This window comes from Brienomyrus brachyistius, chromosome 19, assembly GCF_023856365.1.
Source record: "Brienomyrus brachyistius isolate T26 chromosome 19, BBRACH_0.4, whole genome shotgun sequence".
Taxonomy (NCBI): domain Eukaryota; kingdom Metazoa; phylum Chordata; class Actinopteri; order Osteoglossiformes; family Mormyridae; genus Brienomyrus; species Brienomyrus brachyistius.
In genome coordinates this window covers 542,239-565,807 of record NC_064551.1, presented here as the reverse complement: position 1 = coordinate 565,807, position 23,569 = coordinate 542,239, and the positions used below count along the sequence as shown (strand labels likewise).

The 23,569-nt window shown below is 45.3% G+C and overlaps 5 protein-coding genes across 9 annotated transcripts in view; 2 read left to right on the top strand and 3 right to left on the bottom strand.

The window, feature by feature from the left end:
- Positions 1 to 23,569, bottom strand: part of LOC125714377 (histone H2B 1/2) — a 105,691-nt gene that overhangs the window by 66,719 nt on the left and 15,403 nt on the right. The window lies entirely within an intron of this gene.
- fkbp3 (FKBP prolyl isomerase 3) lies at positions 255 to 3,214 on the top strand. Its single transcript, XM_048984905.1, has 7 exons — positions 255 to 409; positions 769 to 870; positions 1,396 to 1,497; positions 1,883 to 2,018; positions 2,240 to 2,307; positions 2,418 to 2,515; positions 2,902 to 3,214. The coding sequence occupies exons 1-7, from the start codon at positions 305 to 307 to the stop codon at positions 2,954 to 2,956; spliced, it is 666 nt and encodes a 221-aa protein (XP_048840862.1). The 5' UTR covers positions 255 to 304; the 3' UTR covers positions 2,957 to 3,214.
- On the bottom strand, positions 3,563 to 5,959 carry faua (FAU ubiquitin like and ribosomal protein S30 fusion a). The gene is made up of 5 exons (XM_048984917.1): positions 5,806 to 5,959; positions 4,960 to 5,040; positions 4,415 to 4,559; positions 3,998 to 4,053; positions 3,563 to 3,888 (listed from the first exon to the last, which is right to left on the bottom strand). The coding sequence occupies exons 2-5, from the start codon at positions 5,032 to 5,034 to the stop codon at positions 3,763 to 3,765; spliced, it is 402 nt and encodes a 133-aa protein (XP_048840874.1). The 5' UTR covers positions 5,035 to 5,040; positions 5,806 to 5,959; the 3' UTR covers positions 3,563 to 3,762.
- Positions 6,898 to 12,735, bottom strand: LOC125714355 (pre-mRNA-processing factor 39-like). Of its 4 annotated transcripts, none has more exons than XM_048984881.1 (14): positions 12,703 to 12,735; positions 10,750 to 11,909; positions 10,546 to 10,671; positions 9,944 to 10,056; positions 9,662 to 9,829; positions 9,248 to 9,413; positions 9,047 to 9,154; positions 8,800 to 8,964; positions 8,360 to 8,486; positions 7,981 to 8,249; positions 7,601 to 7,785; positions 7,443 to 7,517; positions 7,221 to 7,363; positions 6,898 to 7,110 (listed from the first exon to the last, which is right to left on the bottom strand). In XM_048984881.1, the coding sequence occupies exons 2-14, from the start codon at positions 11,902 to 11,904 to the stop codon at positions 6,956 to 6,958; spliced, it is 2,955 nt and encodes a 984-aa protein (XP_048840838.1). In that variant the 5' UTR covers positions 11,905 to 11,909; positions 12,703 to 12,735; the 3' UTR covers positions 6,898 to 6,955. The 4 variants fall into 4 exon arrangements, 3 of the variants coding, with proteins under 3 accessions (XP_048840838.1, XP_048840840.1, XP_048840839.1); XM_048984883.1 differs by having other exon boundaries at positions 7,221 to 7,335; XM_048984882.1 differs by having other exon boundaries at positions 7,981 to 8,237.
- Positions 12,597 to 15,967, top strand: arf6a (ADP-ribosylation factor 6a). Of its 2 annotated transcripts, none has more exons than XM_048984913.1 (2): positions 12,597 to 12,818; positions 13,930 to 15,967. In XM_048984913.1, exon 2 carries the CDS (start codon positions 14,749 to 14,751, stop codon positions 15,274 to 15,276), a length of 528 nt encoding a protein of 175 aa, XP_048840870.1. In that variant the 5' UTR covers positions 12,597 to 12,818; positions 13,930 to 14,748; the 3' UTR covers positions 15,277 to 15,967. The 2 variants fall into 2 exon arrangements, with proteins under 2 accessions (XP_048840870.1, XP_048840869.1); XM_048984912.1 differs by lacking the exon at positions 12,597 to 12,818 and adding an exon at positions 13,600 to 13,770.

Below are 23,569 nucleotides of genomic sequence, written 5' to 3'. Positions count from 1 at the left end.
CAGGATATATCCATGCATTTTGCCCCTACCAGTGATAGTCTCCAGCTTTACTACTTGAAGAGTTCCTATTCCTTTATTATATTTGCAGTTCCCAGCATTGCTAAGAATGTTTTGCTGGGTGCTCGTATATGAGGGACCTTTCGATTTTCGATATCTTTAATCAGCATCGGAGCGGCGATGCTCTTCTGCCACCTACTGTTCCGGCCGGTTTCTCTCCCATGCTTTCACCGCAGTGGCTCCGCCCAGCGCCAGTAAAACTGTCCAAACCACAGTGAGGTAAAAGGTTGCGGAGTTTACATCCAAGATGGCTGCCGAACCGAGCAGGGAGTGGAGTGACGAGCAGCTTCAAAGTGATGATCTTCCAAAAAAAGATATAATCAAATTCTTGCAGGATAACGCGGCCCAGTCGGTACGACCAGTGTTTGCGTAATGCAGTGGTTTGCGCGCTGGTTTACCGTTTAACTAGACCGATTCACTAACCGAAGTGCGCACATGTCGCATCAGGTTACTGCATGGAGCCTATAGCCAGTTAGCAAGTAAACTAAGTTACCCTTCCAATCTCTGTATACCAGAAAAACTTGATAAATATTAAATGTCAATAAATGTCGGACAGCAGAATTTATTACCTATATGTACAACACGTATTTATTTAACCGAATTTTGGTGCACAATGTATTAATATATATTTTTGTCAATTAGATTTTACTGTCTTCATTTTTTATGTCCGATTGTTGTTATTGTAAAATGTCAATATTTGTCACCCTGTAGTTTCTTGCTGAACATAAACTACTGGGAAACATAAAAAATGTTGCTAAAACAGCGAAAAAGGACCGTTTGACCGTAGCCTACAATAAGCTGTTTGAGAGCAAGGTAAGTGTATTGCGTGTTGTTATATAGAGCACTAAGGCTGAGTAGCAGTAATTACTTATTAGTGTTACGACCCGAATTGTAATAGTCTTGTAGATCTCCGCTGCTCTTTAGGTGGGTGTGTCTGTGTTCGCGGTCCCTCCCGCTTTTACAGCCCTTAATTTTCCATTCTAATAGGCTGATTCACATTTGATCATTTCCTTTAGAAAGCCTGCCAAAGACTGGAGGGAGAAGGTCGTTATTGTTCTGCTTCTTATGGTTCCTAAATACTCTTGATTGTGCTTGTCAGAGTTATAGCTCGACTGCAGTTGCTGGTGAAAGGAATTTCATTATTTTATTTTGTTAAGGAAAAGTTCAGAGGTGCCTAATCTAAGGCTGATGTTTTGCTCTGCCAGATTTCAGCTTTCTTACACCTGACCCTAGACTGGGATGTAACAGTAGTATTAATAATAATAGCCAAAAACCGTTAGTCTGTGTCACATTAAAAATGTTATACTGACGAATGCATCATTTTCCTTATGTAAATAGCGGTTTAAAGGAACAGACCCAGTGGAAGAAGTGACAGAAGAGATGAAAGAAGTTAAAATTGAAAATAAACCCAAAGAAAGCAAAGTTGACCCAGCTGATGAGGTAAAGGGGCCTCGTGTGTGTGATTAATCACAGAACAAAAGCATTGATATGATGGATCATGGGGAAGCGCATCTCGCCCAAGGATCGAACATATCCAGCACGCAGCTGAATCTTTCTCAGTCAGCTCTTCTCTTAATGTTCCAAAATTAAGTAAAAGATTCAAGATAAGTGGTTTATAAAAGGTCTAAAAAACTGTCTTTCATCAGCTCTGTTGTTAATTTTCGTTAGTGGCCGTGTTCACAGTGACACTCGAACTGATTTAACCCCTGATCACAGTTGCACTCGATAAGCTGCAGTTAAACACACTTTCTTCATAAGAGTTCAAATGTTAGCCAGTGCTGAGTTTTTTCTTTCTTCCTCCTGTACTTTTGGCTGTACCACTCAGGGCCCACCGAAGTACACCAAGGCAGTGTTAAAGAAAGGAGACAAGATCAACTTCCCCAAGAAGGGTGACACAGTGAGCTGCTGGTACACTGGCACCTTGGAGGATGGCACAGTCTTTGACACCAACATCCCCGCAAGTAAGGTCTGCCAAAGGCTTTTGGTGTTGCGGACTATCCAGTGCCTAGTAGAATGAATGAAGTGAGACATACACACTTCCCAAATAGTAACCCGATTTTCAAACATCAGATTTGTTTGACCATGTTTTATAACTCAAGAGTGAATGTTCCACGAACTCCAGCGTCAGAATCCTCAACAGGCTTTAAAATCTGAGGGATTCTGTCTGCCATCTCTGCTTTAGCTGCCAAGAAGAAGAAGCAGACCAAGCCTCTGAGCTTCAAGGTTGGAGTGGGCCGCGTCATCAGAGGGGTATGGAAGGAGCCCTGTGTTTCTCAGTGGCCGTTTACCAGTGATCTCACCGTATATGCTTCTCCATTCTCTGCTTATGTATGCCTGTGATGTATTTCTCTTTCGTATAGTGGGATGAAGCACTCTTGACGATGAGCAAGGGGGAGACAGCAAAGATTGATATAGAACCAGAGTGGGCCTATGGGAAGAAGGGCCAGCCCGACTCAAAGTATCCTCTAGCAGTCTTACAAACCGGCCCGTAACCATCAAAAGTACAAAACGTGTCTCCTCTCCGATTAGCCTGTTGCCTTTGAGCATGACCGTTTCACATAATCAGGAATATTAATCGTAGGGCCTTGTAATGTCCCAGCTGCTACGAAGTAGACGTCCAGAATACAATCTTTGCAAAGGTTTAAATCTTTTTGTATTATCACTGTAGATCAGATTGATCAGATAGCACTTCCTTGTTTTGCACTTTTATATTGGGTTGTGGGAGTAATGTAGGCTTCTACTATCAAGATTAGCAACACACACGACAACGGGTTTAAGAAAACACAGCAGTAGTATGAAACTGTTAGTAGTGTCTTTACCTTAACCTGCATTTTTTAAAATCAGAATCCCACCAAATGCAAAGCTGATCTTTGAGGTGGAGCTTGTGTCCATTGAGTGAAGAGCAGACCCCAGGGAAAGAAGTGACCATGCAGTGAACAAGAACCCAATGCTGCACATCTGGGTCCATTTTTGTTTGGGCCACAGTGTTAAAAGACAAACGCAAAAAAAGCTTTATACCGTTCACAGCATTATACAAGCTTGCATGCGTGTTCTAATGCCTGTTCAATCCAGACTGAGCGCCATTACATTTTTTTCCTCCAAGATTCCTGGACTTTTCCCCACATCAGATAAATGCAAATAAAGTTTGGTAAATTAAGTATCAAGTAGAATGTGATGCAGTTAAGGTATTACAAAGAGGTGTTCCAGTATGCGAGTCCATACCTGCATCTGGTAGGTCATGGGTTCAAATGCTGATTCTCACATGTACGTTTAGATGAAACATGGAGGATTTAACCCTGAAACTATATTGATTTTAGTGTAACCTAATGAAGAAATGTGTAAAACATCGTTTTAAATGTTTAAAAAAACATTTGTGCAATAGTACTGTGCAACACTAACCCATTTAACAGTGGGAACCAGTAATTTAAAAATTACGACAATATTTTCACCTCCTGAAACTGGAGTTGAACCTTTTACCTCCTATCAGAAGGACTTGATTCAGGTCTTTGGCATTTGATATTTCTACTTTATTTGAATGTTTATCAGAAGCACATGAGCAGAAATGTTTCCATGTAAGTCTCCCATTCAGCACGCCTGCGTCATTACAGTAAGCGGGAAGAACAGAATGGCTTTTCCTCTCCATGAGGGAGCGGATCCCTCCTTCCAGACAGCGTATCCAGGTCCGCTCATGTGCCCCCAGGCTCCTTACGAGTTGGCATTTGGACCCTTCTTCTTTCCAAATGTGGGAACCACGTTGACAAAGCGGCGGTTGTACTGGATGCGGCGCTTAGCGCGGCCCGTTTTCTTTTTCTTCTTTTCCTGTTTGTCAACCTGGAATAGAAAAATTTAGCAGCTCAGAGCTGAAAGTAGATGCAACCACACAAGCATAGCCTTGGTTTAAAGAAACACAAAAGCAGATCAAGCCCCACTGTGCACTGACCTTGGGAGTCTGTCCACGGACCTTTCCGGCACGAGCCAGGGAGCCGTGAACCTTTCCTGTGAGGTTAAGGCGACAGGTTGGTTACGTCACCGGGGGGATTGTGTGATCAAACTGATTTTGCTCACGTTGACAATAACATTAAAAGTACACCAACATGTGACATTGCTCTCTGCTGGAGACTGATTAAATTGTACTGTGATGTAAATAATACCTGGAAATAAGACCATGCTAAAAAAGTTTTATATAATATTTCATTAACAGAAGCATTCCAATCAGAATGAGTGTTCCAGAACAAACCAAAATGTTGAAAATTACATCTGATTCAACTAGGACTCTCAGGACCTTGTGCTATCCAGGATAATCTCACCCAGTGGATCAACACAGTGAGACCAAGCAAAGCCACTGTGGGACACTAACCTCCAAGCATCCTGGCCAGCACCTCCAGGGTACAATGCTCTGACACACCACACTGGCCCAGGCTGGCTGCATCATCCAAGGGAGAACCAGCCAACAGCAGCACCTGCTCGTCCACAGGCACACCTTCTAGGAGCTGCACCTGGAGCTGAAGGGCAGCACCACAAAACACCACTGAACTGGCAGGCAGCAGCAGACGCACGCCGTCATCCAGCCCCCATCGGCATCACACTTCTGATTGGGTTAATTCAACCCAATTTCCTAGTTGACTGATTACTGCAAACAAAATGTCTTATTTATTAAGAACTGGCCAAAATGCTATCATTTTACGAGGTAAGCAACGAGCACACCTGAGCAAAATAGTGGTTTCCAAGGACTGAGTGAAGATTTGGACATAGTTTTAGATTAAAACCACATTTTAATGACACACTTTCTGTTCATTATACAATTGCATGCAAAAAAAAAAAAACATTCAGAGTTCAGGAGAGCCTAAGGAAGATGCAACAGTTGAAGCTATGGGAACATCACAAGAGCTTAACTAGCCTCACCTTAATGTCTCTGACAGTCTCAGTGCCCGTCACCTCCAAGGTGTGGGTGTTCTGCGCCCGCAAAAACAGCTGCATGGTCACCTGCATGAAACATCTACATTTAACAGAGGCTTCTGTCCAAAGTGACATGCAACAGAGGATCAGAGAGCAGGGTCAGCCAACGTCCGTGGAAGATTACGGGTAGTGGGATTTGGTTACTCCGGTGGACACGGAAATTGAAAGAGCTTCCAGACATGGGCAAAGATAAATACCCCGCTTAGCTACACAGTAGATTAGTTTCTGGTACAAGGAATACAACTAGCCTCATCCCATATACATGAAGATAAAAGCTTCAAATGATAATACGTAAAAGCTATGCGATCGTAATTTGACATATTTTAGTGATGTAGGTGGGAGAGGGAGGGTTTATAGTGCTCAGGGATGCAGTTCCCATTTAATTTAATATAACTAGACTCATTTGTAATTTTCAATTATTTACCAAACTATATCACATTTCACTGTAGAATGTATTCTTAAGTGGCTACAAGCGTTCGATAAACGCCTCTGACGGTATTGGTACAGTGACATGTCATTGAATACATAAAGAATATAAAATGTGTGACACTCATATACATAACAACAAGGCAGCTTTCTGCCCTTTGCAATAAGTCGAAAAACCAGAGCAATCATTTAATTAGCATTAGGAAACTACAGATTAGACGAGCTGCGGAACTCGCCAGGGCAGAAACACGCATTTAGGCCTCTTCGATATTTTTTAAAAAGAACACTAAACAAACACCTCGCCTTTTCGGAAACCATTTCAGGTTAACGAAGCGTTAGTCTCAAACAAGCCGGCGTCTGCCTTACCTTCTAAACAAATCAGTACATACAGGAAATAAAGCGAATCTCTTCACTTTTTATATCTCCGCCTGCGTACCTCGCCACACTACGCGATGAAAAGGACCAGCGGCTCAAAGCGTGCGCACAAGGGCCCATCAAAGCATGATGGGAAAAGTGACGTCAGCTTGTAGGCCTTAGTCGCCTGGCTTCTCACGGTTGCGTGGTACCTGCGTAAAACGATCAAAGCCCGAGGTGCGTTTCCCACCTGTAATTAACATCTTACATAACTGGACCCATTCAGTTGCACAGTTCCAACAACGTAAACTGATAACGTAGTGAACAGTTATGCTTTTCGGAAACGCACCCAGATGTTTACATTTAGGCGTCCTCTCCTGGCAATGAGCTGTTGTCAATCTACTTCAAGATCGAATTCCTTGAATTTCATATAATTCTTTTGCATTGTAATCTTTCAGGAAGCCTGAAAAAGTTTGAATGATAAATGTACCACTGTATGTGCATAATTGTGTGTTGTCTATTTTACACTGTGGCATCCTATGTCTAAGACTGTAAATGTGCATATTATATCCATATTTACACCCCCCCACACACACACACACACACACACACACTAAAAAAAAAAGCCTGAAATGGGCAACAAGCACATGCCTTGTAATTACCTGGCATGATAGGGTAACCAAACTGGGGGGGCTCTAACTTGCTGGAGTCACAGTGCTATATTGCTTACCTACTGCAGTGGCTGGCAGAGTGCAGCAGCTCATTACGATGTAAAATGTAGGGCTGTTTTCCCCCTTAACTTTATCTTGGCCAGTTATTCACTAGTTATTGTTCAACAGAGCAACAGTATATAACAGGAAAAGGTGGCAGTGGGCTGCCACCCCCTACTGACATGGTATCAGCTCTGTGTCCACACGGTTGTCTGCCGGCTCAGATGGTCACATCTGCATGTGGTGAAAGGTCACTTTACTTCCTCCACTCCATCTGGGTGCTTAGCTTTTGTCATTGAGTATATTTTCACTCACAAGCACAACCTTAAATATTTGAGTATCCCACCATATTATGCAGAGTACATTTAAAAAAAAAAAAAAAAAAAAACAGAACTCCCAAGACATATGGTTTATTATACGTTGGTTGTCACAGCCATGTTATTCATTTTGCTTCATTGCAGAGTCATGTGTACAGGGAATATACTAAAAGAGAAGCACATCAGCTCATGTCTACCTCCCCCACCCCAAAACCCAAATAATTGGCACATCACATTGGTGGAGGGGTGTAGTACTGGCCATAGGGCCACGAGTTCTGGTAGCTGTAATTCTAAGAAAAGAGGAAGGTGTTACATACAAGGAAAAGGACCATTAAACTTCCAATCAAAATAGCAGACGAGACAGTGGAGACAGGGCATCTAGGTCGGCTGCGGGACTTGCCTGATACCAGCTGTAACTGTATGAAGCTTGGCTCGCCTGCATATCCGCACTCACGTGGCTGAAGTTCATACTCACGTCTTCTGTGCACTGTCTCTTTGCCTCTGGCTCCTGGGAACTGCAAAGTGAATCCAGTACAGGCCAGACTTAAAGGAAGGTCAAACGAGCCAAGACTAGGACTGACCACTCAAACAGTTACATTCGTATGACATCGCTCTTCCTTACTCATTTTCAGTCTCTCTCTTAGAGGACTCGTGCATTTTCAAAAGCTTCTGATGTTCCTCATATGAAGACATAAGCCTAAGAAACAGATGGGGAACAGATGGGGAAAATCGGATGGAAAACAAAATGCATACAGGTTCTCCAGTGAGGGAAAGACATACATGTTGATATCACTTCCGAAGTCCTCTAGAAACTCCATCTTGCGCTGGGAAAAAGTGAGACGAGATTCTAGGGGCAGAGGGCTTCTCAGGGCCCTATCAAAGCAGGCCACAATCTGGTCTTCATTCTCCTGCACATCCCCACTGTACTCTAGCTCCAGAAGGTTTAGGTACAATTTTGGACTCATCTGGGATACACACAAAGAACAAATCTCAAATTTACTTTTGCAATAAAGACTGCAAAATATCAATTTTGGATCCTTTCCTGGAACTAAATACTATATGAACCGCCTGCTTACACGTTACATTACTTGACCAAAATTGCAGCATGATGAATATGTAAGTGTAGCTTGGAAATGCAAGCAGTTTGTGTTTCAGCTCACTTCATCCACTTCAATGGCATCCAGCAGCACATTTCTGGCCTTCAGCAGATTGCGCTGCGTTTTGAAGAAAAGTCTCGCCAACTTAAGGGAGTAAAATGTGGCCTCGCTGGGTGTTTTCCCATTTTGAATAGCATCCTGCAGTAGAGACTCCGCCTCCTCCATGTTGCCCTGGCGACGCTCCAGATTGACGTGCCTCAGTCTCACCACAGCTAGGTGCGGCTGCACATCTTCCAGGGCTTTCAGGATCCTCCTGGCTTCTTCAACATTACCTTGGAATCGTCAGCCACTTTAAGAAGTGGAGCTTGAGATCTTCCAATGTTATATAGTGTCAGGCTAGTTTTTGTACAACTACCAAAAAGCAAGCAACAGTTTAACTTACCCTGCTGTTCCTCAAACATTGCCCACAACAAATGAATAGAGGGCTTTTTGGGCAGATGTGTCAAACAAGCCTTCGTATAAACATCACGTGCCCCATCGATGCTGTAGTTCATCATAAACCTAGCATACTTCAAAGGGAGAGAGTGACAGAAGGGGGGGGGGGGTAAATTGCCATCATGAGGCACATTCTGGTTGTCCCACAATGATACTGACATGAACACAGAATTCTCAGACCCGTCAGCACCTTCATGGAACCATTAAGATTAGTTTCTGTAAGGTAGGATGGAGAGATGCAACGTAGCTTTCAAATTCAGCAGTCAAATCTGGTGGCAAGGAGGCCATCCCCTAACACAACAGAGCCACATATCATCATAAGGTATTTGGCAGGAAGGAATCTGAATTTTTCCAAGGAAGGCAAAGCCAGAAAAGCACTGCTGATACCTTTATCCAGAACTCTTCGTAGAAAGCGCAAGCCACCAGGCATCTCTCAAAGAGCATCACCACACGCTCAAGGGACCCATTCTCCATCTCAAAGTCCAAGTACTCTCTCCATATGGCCAGCTGGGCTCGTTCCAGGGGCTTCACATGGAAGTAAGGCCGCTTGATCTGGCCAGGAGAGAAGAGAGTTTAGAATTCCCGGAAGAATCATTTGGGAATTGACAACAAAAAAACTGAAGCAAAAACTTACCCCGTCCTCAAACGTCCAGCGTTTGCTGACCTCGTTCTCATTGTGATTAAAGATTTCGTGTCGCAACTCGAGTACTCTATGGCGCATGTTCTCAATCTCAGTCACACGCTGCACAGAAAGACAGTCGCACCGAGATCTTAATTCAACGTAGGAACAGAAACGCTATGCCTCCATCCGACACCGTTCAGGTACGGTCTTCACCTTGGCAGGGTCGGCCAAGTCCTCGGTTCCCAAAGGGAGATCTTCGCTGGGGGAGACCTCCTCTCCACTCAACTTGTCCACGGAAGCTAGTTCCTTCCGGAGCTTTGAAAATTCCTCCAGTGACAGAAAGTGTTTTGGCAGGTTGTTCTGCACGTGCTCCTTAAACCTAGAGCAGAAGAGCCCGCTTAGGGAGTTATGCTTCTTCTATCCTGTAGTATGCATGAACTTTAATGAAGTAGACTACAGAAAAAAAAACCCATTGCACAGAGCATTCCGTATTTAAAAACGGCCAACATCCTAAGAATCTTTCACGTCGAAAAATGGAGATATATCCCCAATGTCACAGTGAAAACTCCCTGATCTTGATAGAGGCACTCAAAATGCATTAAACATGAGCACATGTATCTGCTTCACCTCTGATGGTGTTGACTATAGAGTTGGGTGGGAATGGCCAGGATACGGTCATAAAGAGCTGTAACAGCAGTCAGGTTGCCCATCCCCGTCTCCCAGGCAATGTAGGCTTCCCAGAGACGGTCAGAGCGGAAATCCAGGCCCGCAGATAACACTGCATGCTCAAACACACTGCAAAGTCATCAGTAAAGACATACTACAGACAAGATCTACACACCTCACATGCAAGTTAGACACAAAAGTATATTGCACGTGGGGGGGGGGGGCAGCTAACGGCACACTCACAGTCGCACGCGGCTCTCAGCCTCAGCACCATCAGCAACCTCCCTCACGAAGTCGGCGTACTGCAACCACAGGTCCACACTGACCGGGATGGCTTGTAAACCACGGCGATACACCTATGAGGAAGGGCAGCGTGCGCGTCACCGGGGGCAGTGGAGAACAAGCATGGGAACCGAAGATGAAACATTTTAATTGGACTACTGTGAAGCTCACAGCGCACAGAAAATCTGTTCACAAAAAGACGAGGTACAGGGATTAGCCAAAACTTTTGACTACAGGAAAGCTGTAATGCAAGATGAACCAAAATATGTGCATGGGAAGGCTTGATGAGCTACCATTCCATGCAGACCTAGAGGCCCACGATGCAGGAGGAAGCCTGCTTTCACAGGCTGTCACTTCCAAACGTTATTCGCAAAGCCAAAGTCACATTTAGCACCACAAGGGCCAGTTTCCACACAAACTAGACAACTTTAGAAATTTCTAAATTTGAAACAAGAGATCAATCACTCTGGAATCAATGCTCTCATAAAAGCAGCAGATCCTGAAGTGTTCCAGCTCCAGAAGGCCTGCTGGAGGAAAAGTTCCTCCCCAGGTCCTGCAGGTACCTCATCCGCCATCTGTATCCCACTCAGCCTCTTCTCCATGTCAGCATACTTCTTCCAGTAACCATAGCAGAAAGGGTATTGGGAGAAAAAGGAGTCGAAAGCCTTGCGGGCAGCACCTATGTGATCCTGAGACAGCAGCAGGAATGGTGAGTTTATGGGCTACATGGACACAGCACATTACAGCCCCAGATACAAGAACCACACCTCCTCCTCCACATGCTGAAGTAGGTAGGTCCAGCCATTGAAATCTTCAGGGTTTTCTTCTACTGCTCTGAAGAACCTTTCAGACTCCTCAGGGAAAGGCACCTCCTCACTCATTACAACCTTTGATGAGTCTTCCAGCTCCATGTTAGTTGGGCTTCCCGGTACTGATCCAGTAGTTAAATGTGGACCACATCCTGAAGATTCTGCGGACATTATGGCTTCCTGCCCCCGAGATGCAAACTTTTCCATGTGGCCACATTCTAAAGCCTCCGGCTGCTCCTCTGTGTGGGATGGCTGCATGGACCCCAAATACTCATCCCCCCGGGACGGCTGCACCAACTGCAGCTGCCCAGACCCCGGCTGCACGCCCTCCTGGGACGGCTGCAGCTGCCCAGACCCCGGCTGCAGCTGCCCAGACCCCGGCTGCAGCTGCCCAGACCCCGGCTGCACGCCCTCCTGGGACGGCGGCACCGGCTGCAGCTGCCCAGACCCCGGCTGCACGCCCTCCTGGGACGGCTGCACGCCCTCCTGGGACGGCTGCAGCTGCCCAGACCCCAGCTGCACGCCCTCCTGGGACGGCTGCACGCCCTCCTGGGACGGCTGCAGCTGCCCAGACCCCGGCTGCAGCTGCCCAGACCCCGGCTGCAGCTGCCCAGACCCCGGCTGCAGCTGCCCAGACCCCGGCTGCACGTCCTCCTGGGACTGCTGCATGGACCCCGGCTGCTCTGACAGTTCTAAGGGTTCCTCTGCAATAGGTTCCAAAGTTACCAATTGTTCCACCTGATCCAATCCCAAAATCTCCAAGCCTTCTACATGACCCAGGTCCAAGCGTTCCAGCTGCCCCACCTGATCCAGCTTGGGGGACTGTGGCATTTTGATGCCATCAGTGCACAGGAGTTCAGCCTGTAACAGACTGGGCTCATCATCTGGTATAGTGCTGATAGTTACAACAAATGGATCAGAAGCCATCTGTAGACTTTCAATCCATAAGGGATCTTGAGTGGGGGGATCAGTGGGAAAACCATCAGCCAAGTCCAGAGAGCTACAGCTTGGATCAAAGTTCAGCATGCTGGTCAAGGTTTCCTCCAGCGGGGGCTTGTCTGGAGGGGGGAAATGCCACAGGCCCTGTATCACCATTACAGTATCCTCATGCATTAAAGCTGGCACCAAATACATGTCATTAAGGAGAGAAAGATGGTGTTGATGGACATGCATTAAGGTAAGTAGCCCTTTTTTAAACAACTAAAGGACCATTCAAAAGTTCTTAAAACTGTCTACAAAATAGGCCTGGCCTACCCTCAAAGTTGTGCCAATTAATACTGGAACTAAGGTTTTTATGGAATTGTTAGATTATGTAACCATGACATGCTTACAGTTATGCGCTGGTAGTTTCAGACGCAGTATAAGAAATTATCCGATTACTTCCAAAACGCACAATAAATCGCCTCACCAATATCATGCATACAACTAAATTACCCGATGCGGCTACTCAGGAATCACGTTTGGGTTACAGCATGATGAATCATTTTGCATTAAACTTACCAAAATCGTCCATCTAAATTTATTTTGACTACAATAAGCACGGTAGTCGAAATCTAATTACGTGCAATCTAACGCACGAAACACCGACATTCATTTAATTCCCAACAACTCGCCAAAGGGCGGAAGTTTGTACGCTTGCACTATATTACCTACGAAGCAGAGGGCGGATCTGAGTGCACGGATGGTTTGCAATGAGTGACGTTGCTATGGTTAAAAATCACTCATTTTAATTATCATAAAATACTGGAATTAAGACTGGTTGTAAAATATTAAATTTGACTTGCATTACTGTATTGTAATAAAACTTAAAACTTTCTGCCATTCTACTTTTTTTCGGCTCAAATGGCAAGGACGATTAAACGTTATATAATATGACTTTAAAAACATTGAAATAGATCCCAGAAAAGATACAAACGAGACGGAAGAGGCAGTAAACTGCGAGCGGTAATGCTAATCTGTTTTTTTTTTCTATTGAGAAGCTCACCTGCCAGATTTTGTTCCAAAGGATCAGCAATCAACTACAACAGGTGAAGATCCTTTATGTTGCTACACGTCTGAGTCATTTGTATTTTTTTAATCTATGTGTTTATTTCATAATTTGTAGCAAATTATTCTCAGTTCATCTGTTAAAAATTGGGCTTTTCTGAAATCAGTCACAATATAGGTGTCATCGTCCGCTGTGCTTGAGAGTTGAAAATTGGAGTTACTCAATTGTGCATGTGTGAGTGAATGGCGAGTGAGTGTGCCGTGCAATGGACTGGCCCCCCACCCTGGGTTGTTCCCTGCTTTGTGTCCGTAGCTTCAGGGATAGGCTCCGGACCCCCTGCAACCCAGAAAGACAAGCGGTTTGGAACATGAATGGCTTTATATATTTCTATATAAAAGTCCTGGATCCTTGGTTACTTCTTTGCCTATTTACACTTATAAATAAAACATTTTCCATGTAAAATAAAAAAGCGCAATATGCATTTCCTATTGCTTTTAATATCAGTCTTTCCATAAAAGAAAATATCCTTTTCCAATTTCATTTTTACCATAAAACACATTAAATAAATGTTCAACTTTCAACCAAAAAAATGGTTAATGTGAAGTCAACAACAAAGTTTCTCGGGGGCAAAGTTTCTTCCTGTATCGAACCGCTCATCCCTAGGGTTATGTGACGTAATTGCGCGGTAACTGCATCTCTACGGCGACCCGGGGTTTTGTCTGGCTCGCCTCTGCTGCGCGCAAAGAGGGCGGAGTTTGACTTCCCGTTGCGGCCTGATGATCAGTGAGCATGCGCACATGCTGATGCCATAGAGAGGCGCCCGTGTGCGCGCATGCTGACTGGATGACTACTGCGTGAACTGCTAAGAGGAAGTGGCGGCCGATAGAGGTCCGCACCTTTTCCGGTACATCGGAGAGCCGCTGTGCGACCGAGAGCAGCGAGAGAGGCGGGGAGGATTCACCGGGGTGGCTCGGGGGTTGCTGCAGTTGCAGGTATCGGAAAAAAAATCCGTATTGGAGATCGTGAAAATAAGTAATCCTCGCTGAAAATTGTGATTATCGGTATATTATATTGACGGAAGGGCAAAATAGATCTTTTTAAAGTTGTTCTTTACCTCCTCCTCCCTTTTCTGAACCGCTCTAATCTTACAGGGAGAAGAGAAGAGGTATCACTCGGATGAATCAATGACATTTGGAGTTGCTGCGGTCCGGGTGGTTCTGTTCCCAGCGGCGGTGCTGTTATTTCGTCTTTGAAGCTTTATCGGGGAGCATCTGGAAATTGCAGGGCTTGGCAGCTATTTGCAGATCGGAGTAAAGCCGAAAGGAGGACCTCGCCGGACCAGGAGGAAGTCAGAACTGCTATAGGCTTCGAGGGCCTAATCCAGACATCTCATCTTTTCAATCTTATCAGTTGTTTCTTTTTGTGAGATCGATTTCAACGTCCAGTACGTCATCGGACAGATTCCCGAAGCTCAGTTACTGTATTTTAATATTGGAGACAACTGGCATTATTTGAAAAGTCAAATATAAGGCGATGCATGTGTTCAGGCGCTCGCTGTAGGTGTGGGTTTGGAAAGTTGCCTTCCCTCACGCAGCGCTGTCCGGGGCTTCGGGTGCGTGTCGGGCTGCTGCTGCCAGCATGACTTTACGCTGAAGTCAAAACAAAGGAAAACTGACACAGATCGGTATCGCCAGTGCACGGTGCCTGTCGGTTTTTGATCGTTTTAAGAGGCTTCGAAGAATTTTAAGTGAAGACATCAGTCGGTAGTTTTCTGAATACCTCTGTTAATACTTAAATACCGCGCCATCACCAGAAAGTGTTCTACAAGTGCCGCATTTTGGTTAAGCCTTTCTGGTTTACAGACTTCTTTAACGTTTAACACTTTAATTACAAAAAAAATCGCCAGAAGTGCATAGCGACCAAAAGTAATTTTTTTCTGAGTTCCTGGATATTTATGCAAAGTTTACAAAATGGGGAAAATGCTTTCCAAGATATTTGGCAATAAGGAGATGAGGATATTAATGCTGGGACTGGATGCAGCAGGAAAGACTACTATCCTTTACAAACTGAAGCTGGGTCAGTCCGTCACAACTATTCCCACTGTCGGCTTCAATGTGGAGACCGTCACCTACAAGAACGTGAAGTTCAACGTGTGGGATGTCGGCGGCCAGGACAAGATCCGGCCCCTGTGGCGGCACTACTACACGGGGACGCAGGGGCTGATCTTCGTGGTGGATTGCGCCGATAGAGATCGGATAGACGAGGCCAGACAGGAGCTGCACCGCATCATTAATGACCGGGAGATGAGGGACGCCATCATCTTGATTTTTGCCAATAAGCAAGACCTGCCCGATGCCATGAAGCCGCACGAGATACAAGAGAAACTGGGTTTAACCCGCATCAGAGATAGGAATTGGTACGTGCAGCCCTCCTGTGCGACTACGGGTGACGGACTGTACGAGGGGCTAACTTGGCTAACATCGAATTATAAATCTTAATCGCTGTGACTGTTGCAAAAATGAGAAGTTAACGCAGTCAGTTAATAAATAACATGACTTCTCAGAAGAATAAAGTTGATTCTCCTATTTTTCTTTATACTGAACATCAGCATTTATTTTATTATTTTTCTTAAAAATGCCATGCTTTTACATTTTCTTTGTACGTTTGTCACATATGACTTAATTATTGTACTTTAATTGATAAATGCCGCCTCCCCCAGCAAAAGGCAATTTTGGCTTTGTCTAATGTGTGTGTCTTGGAGGAAAGCGGATCATCGGGTTATTCTACACTTTTTTTTTCCCCAGTCCCCACGTTATTGTCATGCTCGGAGTTAAGGTTCAGAATGCTTACAGTCTTAGGTGGGGTTGGTGAAACGGGCTTGTGTTTGTTGTAAGAAGGGTAGTATGCAGGTTGCCACTGAACTAAGGTACACTGTCAGTTATAAGAAGTACAGATACGAATTGCTTGAGTTTGATTGGTTTCCATTGTAAATTCCTCAGTCATTTTAAACTGACCTAAAAATGAAGGATTATATGCAGTGTCACCTGATGTCTCCTTATCTGGTACCTGTTCCTTTCTTCTTTTGCTCTGATCAGGGTAGTGTTCCTTTAGCATCAGTCAGAAAATATAACAATGTAGCATAATTTTGTATGACATTAATACGAAAATAAAGTATTTTATATAACAATACCTCACCTCTGGAAAGCGTTGGCAACATTGCAGCACTGGAATAATCCATGATCAGTATAAGTAACTTATCAGTGTAGACTCCATTGTTTGGAGTCTGGCACACCAGAGCAAATTTCGGGTATGTGTGATGGTATTTATTTGGTTACTTCATGGAATATGCATAGTTTAAATATCGGTACATTATATGGCCAAAAATTTACTGAAGGATTTCTGCTGACTTTGTTCATTTATCTTTGTGAATTTGTTTTTTAAAAAAGTATAGATTAAAAAAAAAAAAAATCAGGAAGCTTGCAGATAGTAAAGCATCTTATCAAGCAAATGCTTTTATTCTCACAGGTTTCATTTTAGGGGTTAGGATTTGTGGATCTGGATTGAAAGACGCTTCTTTCTGCAAGAAGGAAAAGCCTGATTATGGTAGCTTGTGCTCACTGATTAAAGCTTCCAGAAAACTCATGTGAAAGTAGTAATTGAGAGCTTATCCATTAAGATACCGGCCTTGTCAAATAAACTGCAGTCAGGAAGTGATGCACACATTTCACTCACCAGAGGTGGAGCTAAAAGGTGACTGCTTGCTTTGTTTAAAAAAATAAAATAAAAAAATAATCCACCAGCGGCAAGGGTGTGACCAACAATGTCAACGCCCAAAATGCAGCTGTGGTCCACACCTTTTCATGGAAACCGCCCAGTGATAGTTGAAGAATCAGATGACTCACCTGAAACGTATATCAAACTGCGCCTCGTGCTGATGAGACCAGTAACATCTAACAGCATCTCTACAATCCCCACCAGTATGAAAAGTGTTAGTTGTTTGTGTGTTTTCAAAAGCTTTTCCATCCACTGGAGATGGAAAACGCTGTAAAATCCTTACACCCTTGTTTATGTCCCTGCTTTCAGTAAGACAGATTAGACCATCTCTAGTTGACCACTCTGGTTTGAATGCAGGAAGTTGCCTTTAGAGTTTTCCTGTGCGTCTGAAATACATTCAGGGCTACAGATGTAGCGGTCGCCGGCTGATATTTGGACTACAGCTTGCTAGTAAGCAATGCAGTGCGGGGCCCAATTTTTTTCAAATTGCTTGAAGTTTTTTCCAAATCTTTCTCTTAGAGCTGGCTGCTTCCTCTTCAGTGGAGGCGTTGGCTGTCTGCTTCTGGCTTGGTGAGTCACGAGAACGTGACCGTTATCTCTGTGGTCGGCCTGGATTGAGCGTCACCTGCCGACAGTGGGTGGGGCGTCAGTCACTGCAGCCGCCCACAGCAGCCTTGTCTGATGGCACTGCGGGAAATGGGCCGTGTCTTGGGGGAAGCATGAATGCACTTGTCACGCTCTTAAACACGGGTAATTAGGGTTATACGTATGACTGAAACAGACCATGGTTTCTGCCTCACATTTTTAAGTACTACTATGCATGTGCATTTAACATAGAGGGAAGAGGTCCCATATCTCTGTTGCATATATCCAGGGTTATCCAAGCACTACGTGACATCCACGCCACTTAGTATTAAATGTTTTTCAAGGTTCTCACAGCCATCTGCAGACATGGATGAGGTGCAGGTGCAGTCATGTCCCGCAGGTGGAGGTGAGCAGCGTGTGTAGTCCTGTAGCAGGGGCGGATGAAGTGGCACCACTTTTCATCTGATTCAGCCGAACGCACTTCAGGTGCCTTTTTATACTGTTTACATGGAGGATGTGTGAAGTTCCTGCGTAATGTTAATCTGCAACTGCTTAAGAGTGAATCACAGATGGGATTACACTCGGCCTCACTAGTAAGATTTCCATGAAAATGTAGCCTTGGTTACAAATGTGTCATTATTTTTTGTATAAACACTGGAGTAGTGGAAAAAGTTTTCTAGGACTTGGAAGCGGGGCAGGGCACACCGTAGCCAGCATGAAATTCTGTATTTGAAGGCATGGAATCAATATTCTGCGATATACCAGCCTGCTGTCACCCTGACTGATATGTGACTGCAAGGTGCACGGATGGAGTCATTTTTGTTCTGCATTGAAGCACTTGAACAATGGATCAGACGATTTCTACCTGTATTGGTGAATATTCTTCTATATAAATGACATTATTCAATTTCCACATTGAAGTCAATGTCAAGTTTGTTACTGTAATCCTGTGAAAAGTAATGGTCAGAGATGTATAGTTGAAGTGCAGAAAGTAAAAGTCCAGTTTAACATGACATGTCATTATTTATGACATGTATCCATTGAACTTTGGAACCGTGTAAAGCAGAGCTTTTTGAAGATGCCACAAATTGCCCAATTTGACGGGATTTAAAGCCGACACTTAGCACTTCCCCATTTATTGCTCAAATTTTCAGATACACACAAATGTTATATTTTATAATGGACACCTAATGCAGTGCTTTTGGCAGCAATTGTTTTGTTCTATATTATATCTAATATTTCTCAACTCCAGTTAAATATCCACCGTTTTCCATTACCCTACGTCCAGCAGAGGGGTCTGGAGGCTGAAAATGGGCAGAGATGGACATGGATCCTGGATGGGATGCCAGTGCAGCCCTTACATGCAGTCACATCCCGACAGGTTAGGGAGACTCCCAGAGCACAGCTACACCATAGAGAGTGCCATTGAACACAGGGGTACATGCAGGAGTCATACTGGATGGTCCGGGGCAGGGACGGGCACCCATAGCCAAGGTGGTGTGCAGACACAGTGCTGCCCTCCAGCCACTGTGCCTGCCTGTCATACGGGTTCTTAAAGCGATACTGAGTACTGTGTGATACTGAGTACTGTGGACAGAGTGCCAGCCTCTGCACCTGCCTGACACACAGGATCTTAAAGCGATACCGAGTACTGTGTGATACTGACAGAGTGCCACTCTCCAGCCTCTGCACCTGCCTGACACACAGGATCTTAAAGCGATACCGAGTACTGTGCGATACTGAGTACTGTGGACAGAGTGCCACTCTCCAGCCTCTGCACCTGCCTGACACACAGGATCTTAAAGCGATACCGAGTACTGTGCGATACTGAGTACTGTGGACAGAGTGCCACCCTCCAGCCTCTGCACCTGCCTGACACACAGGATCTTAAAGCGATACTGAGTACTGTGTGATACTGAGTACTGTGGACAGAGCGCCACCCTCCAGCCACTGCACGTGCCTGACACACAGGATCTTAAAGCGATACTGAGTACTGTGTGATACTGACAGAGTACCACTCTCCAGCCTCTGCACCTGCCTGACACACAGGATCTTAAAGCGATACCGAGTACTGTGCGATACTGAGTACTGTGGACAGAGCGCCACCCTCCAGCCACTGCACCTGCCTGACACACAGGATCTTAAAGCGATACTGAGTACTGTGTGATACTGAGTACTGTGGACAGAGCACCACCCTCTAGCCACTGTGCCTGCCTCTCATACAGGATCTTGAAGCCAGAGTGAATACTGCGTACATCTGTTTCAGTTTCACGTGATTTCATTTTCAGCAGTCCAAAGACATGCAATCGGCCAATTAGCATCTCTAAATTTTCCACAGTATGTAACATAGACTGGTAATAATAGCAGCAATGAATGTATGTGTCCATGATTTCCACATTCAGACACTGGGGAGGGTGTGTGTTTACTTACAGTGTGCCTGAGGCACTGGGGGGGTGGGGGGACCGCTGGAGTCCACAGCTCTGGCTCTGGGCTTCACACAGCATGTTGCTCCTTCTCCCTTCCTTACCTCGGAGTGAGTATGCTCAGTACAGGCTCACGGAGAGCCATGTCCTCTGCCTGTCAACTGGGCATTGTTGGGACGCTGTCACTGTTTCCTCTATGCCCTCATGAATCCTGCGAGGCCCCACCATACTGCACTGCACTCTGACCTCAAGCTACATTTCCCACTGCGGCACTGCACCCCCCCCCCCTTTAAACAAGCATCACACCAGTCAACCTCAGCCCCTCCGAAAGCCCTGAGCGGTGCAGCCCTGCCGGCCGAGGACATTCCCTGACGGCAGTGAGGAGCAGGAGTTTGCTGCTTTAATGAGCCCAAATTCCACTGGAGCCTAAATGCTGGCTTGAGGTCACAGCCCAGGCAGTGGGGGGGACTCATCAGCTGTTCCTCTTTACAGCCTTCCTGCTGCACCCCCCCCCCCGCCTACACCCACCTACTCATGGGCTGCTGGCCTACATGGGGGCCTCCGCTCCCCCTCCACACCACGTGGGAGTGAAGCACCTCCAGGAAATCTTACATCTCCAGTGTATAACTGGGCTGTATGTCCTCCAGCCAAGAGGCTGTCCAAGCCTCGTTTGATAAATATCATGCAACCTGATGAGTCAGTCGCTTTCTCTGGGCTTTGCTTGGTAAAGAACAAGAATGATTTATTATTCAGATGAGTTGTCTTGCTCTCAACTCGCAGTGCAAAATGCTGACTGTGCATTTCCCTTGGTTGTGGGCATGTAGACCTGCGGGACACAGCAAATGCACACACACACCCCCAAGGCACACACACACATCAAGACACACAGAGCCAGCACATACACCAAGACATGCACACCAAGCGCATACAGCAAGGCACACACAGGTGCATCAGTGATCACAGTGCACTTAAAATAAATTTGCTATTCTGGCGGCAGACAGCAGCATCTGGAGAATCATGCTGGTTTTGTGGAGGCTGCACATTAAAAAGGGAAACCAAAGGCACTCGCATTCCGCTCCCCAGTGTGTTTCCTGCAGAATTAAACTGCATCAACATTTCACTGGAGACATTAACAGAGTGGCCAGCAGATCCTTGGCTTGTGCCACTGATGGATATCTGCTATATAAATTAATTAAAAAAAAAAGAAATCAAAAATAATTTCATGTTGTTGATTGGCGGTTTAAGGCCATTGTCCGATGACTGCCACAGCTCTGAGAGGGCTATGGCTTGTCAGAGACGCGTTTCTCCATTAATATGTGGTGTGTGTTTTTGTGGGTTTTGGGAGTTGAGGGGGGTGAGCGAGGTGGGGCTGCCACCTTTGGAGCTGGGCAAGCACTGAGCCTCGAGACATGCAGATCTGTCGCAGGAGAAGCCTCTGCTGGTTCAGCTTTGCTGGCAGGACTGAGGGGTGCCTGACTGACCCGGGGATACCAGGGACATCACAGGGGATGAGAGCATAGAAACTTCAGGGGAGGAGCCAAGCAGGAGCCCCCTGACATATCTGTGTGAGAAACACTGGGCAGTCACCCTCAGAGTCCCGGTGACGTAAGGGAACATTGAGAGGGATAGTCTGCGCACACAAACTCAGTCCCAAGTCCTCAAGTCCCAAAATTGGCCAGGTGTGTGGACGCTTCCTCGAGACGTGACCCCTTGATGTTCTCACACACAGATGACATTGCATCTTACTCTTTACTGAGTTATGACCAAATATGAGGCAGGATTTCAAAGTTCATGGAAGCAGTGACCAGTTGATCTGCAGCTGTTGTAAGAAATGCAGCTGGGACATTAGCCAACCGCTTAATGTCTCTGCTTTTTCTGGGAGCTCATGCCAGTCACTGGCTGCCTTCACCATCCTGACAATGGTTTTCATAGTTTGATTACTGGGGCTGGACCTCTTCCCAGCACCTTTTCTGATAGGAGTCAAGCAGGATGATGAAGCATATAACCACAACTTGCTATTGTGCCCATTACATAACAATGTTCAAATCCCATAATAATTAAGTTACGCTGTTCCATGTGCATTCTAGTGTTTGTCAGTGTGCAGCAAATCATGTGGGGGAGAGTAGCTGAACTAATCAGCACAGCTGAATAATTAAACAGGGAAATTACTCCGAATGCCTTACGGCTTCCCTGGTACCCTGAGCTGTGAAAGGTCAGCATGCCTTGCTGTTGAAACATGTTCTGCCTTGCAAGAAGATACCCACATATGGGTATCATCTGTCTGAAGGTTTGGTACAGAACAGGAAAGGATCACTGAAATGCAATGCCCTGTACTTCTAAAGATTAAAAAAATAAATTTTATTTTCAGAAATAGACAAAAAAACCTTCAAAACTGTTCTCAAATGTTTGTTTCTTAACCTAAGGTAGCAGAGACTGCAGAACAATCTATCATAAAAAATATCCATCCATCCATTTTCCAAACTGCTTATCCTACTGGGTCGCGGGGCCTATCCCAGAAGCAATGGGCACAAGACAGGGAACAACCCAGGATGGGGGGCCATCGCAGGACACACTCACACACCATCCACACCTAAGGGCAATTTAGCAAGTCCAATCAGCCTCAGCATGTTTTTGGACTGTGGGGGGAAACCGGAGTACCCGGAGAAAACCCCATGGTGAGATGGGGAGAACATGCAAACTCCACACACATGTGACCCAGGCGGAGACTCAAACCCAGGTCCCAGAGGTGTGAGGCAACAGTGCTAACCACTGTACCACCATGCCGCCCCTTACAGTGCTAACCACTGCACCACCATGCCACCCCTCATAAGAAATATCTGAAATATATTTAACTTCAGCATCTGTGGTAAAGTTTGCACGGTTTTGTTGCACATGTACAATAAGAATAAAGACATCCATGTCATCAGCCTGTACATGCTTCAGATAACTAGCAAACAAACTTAAAATAGCTTTGAAATACTTTAATTTCTAAATAACAAAATCATGAGCACTTAATGCTGAATTTATGATATGTGTTCAGTATTACATGTCAGATTTAAATTAGCCTGCTGCTTCCTCACATCTGGTGTTTGTATTCCTGGAAATACATAGGCCATGCTGCTCGGAGGAGCCCGCCCTCCTCCCACACGGAGAACTGCTTCTCATGCACTCTTGTGGAATTTTGGGACAAGTTCCAAGTCGTCCCTGGGAGGAATGAAAGCATATTTTCAGCGTAGAGTGTCCAGCTTCCGCTCGGACCCCAGGCGTGTTTCCCATTCTTGGCAATGTGTCTGTGGTCAATCGGACTTTCTGGGTTCTATCAGCAGGTAGGAGGCTTGGTTAGCATGCCGCCCTCCCACACCGGTCGCTCCTGAAGAGAATGGGAGGCTTATTTATGTTCAGTGGACATTCTAGGGATTCTGAGCCAAAAATCTCCATGGGGCCCTCAGATGCACCCTCCCCCAACAGGGTAACCTTTATTACAGTCATTTTAGTGTAACGTTAAATTAATAATATCAACAAGGAGAATTTAATAAACACAAGTATTTCACATCAGCAGATAAAATAAAGCAGATTTGTCGTTCTAATTTACTATGTAATAGGCTGCTTTTGGGGACCCCCCGCCGGCTTGGGGGCCCACAGTCACTGGCCCTGCCTGTGCTGTAGCTGTGCCTCTGCTTATATTCCCTGTGATGGAAAGTGGCTGCTGCCTTGTGTGACAGCTAGCTGGCTATCTGAAGAACATAAAATAAATAAGAAATTTACAAATGAGAGGAGGCCACTCGGCCCATCAAGTTCATTTGGGGAGAACTTAACTAATAGCTCAAAGTTGTTAAAATCTTATCTAGCTCTGATTTAAAGGAACCCAGGGTTTTAGCTTGCACTACACTAGCAGGAAGACTATTTCATACAGTGCTTTCTCAAATCCATTTTAAAATGTTCTCCTGCTAATTTCCACCTATGGCCACGAGTATCATGTGTTTGTCTCCATCTAGTGGGGAAATCGACG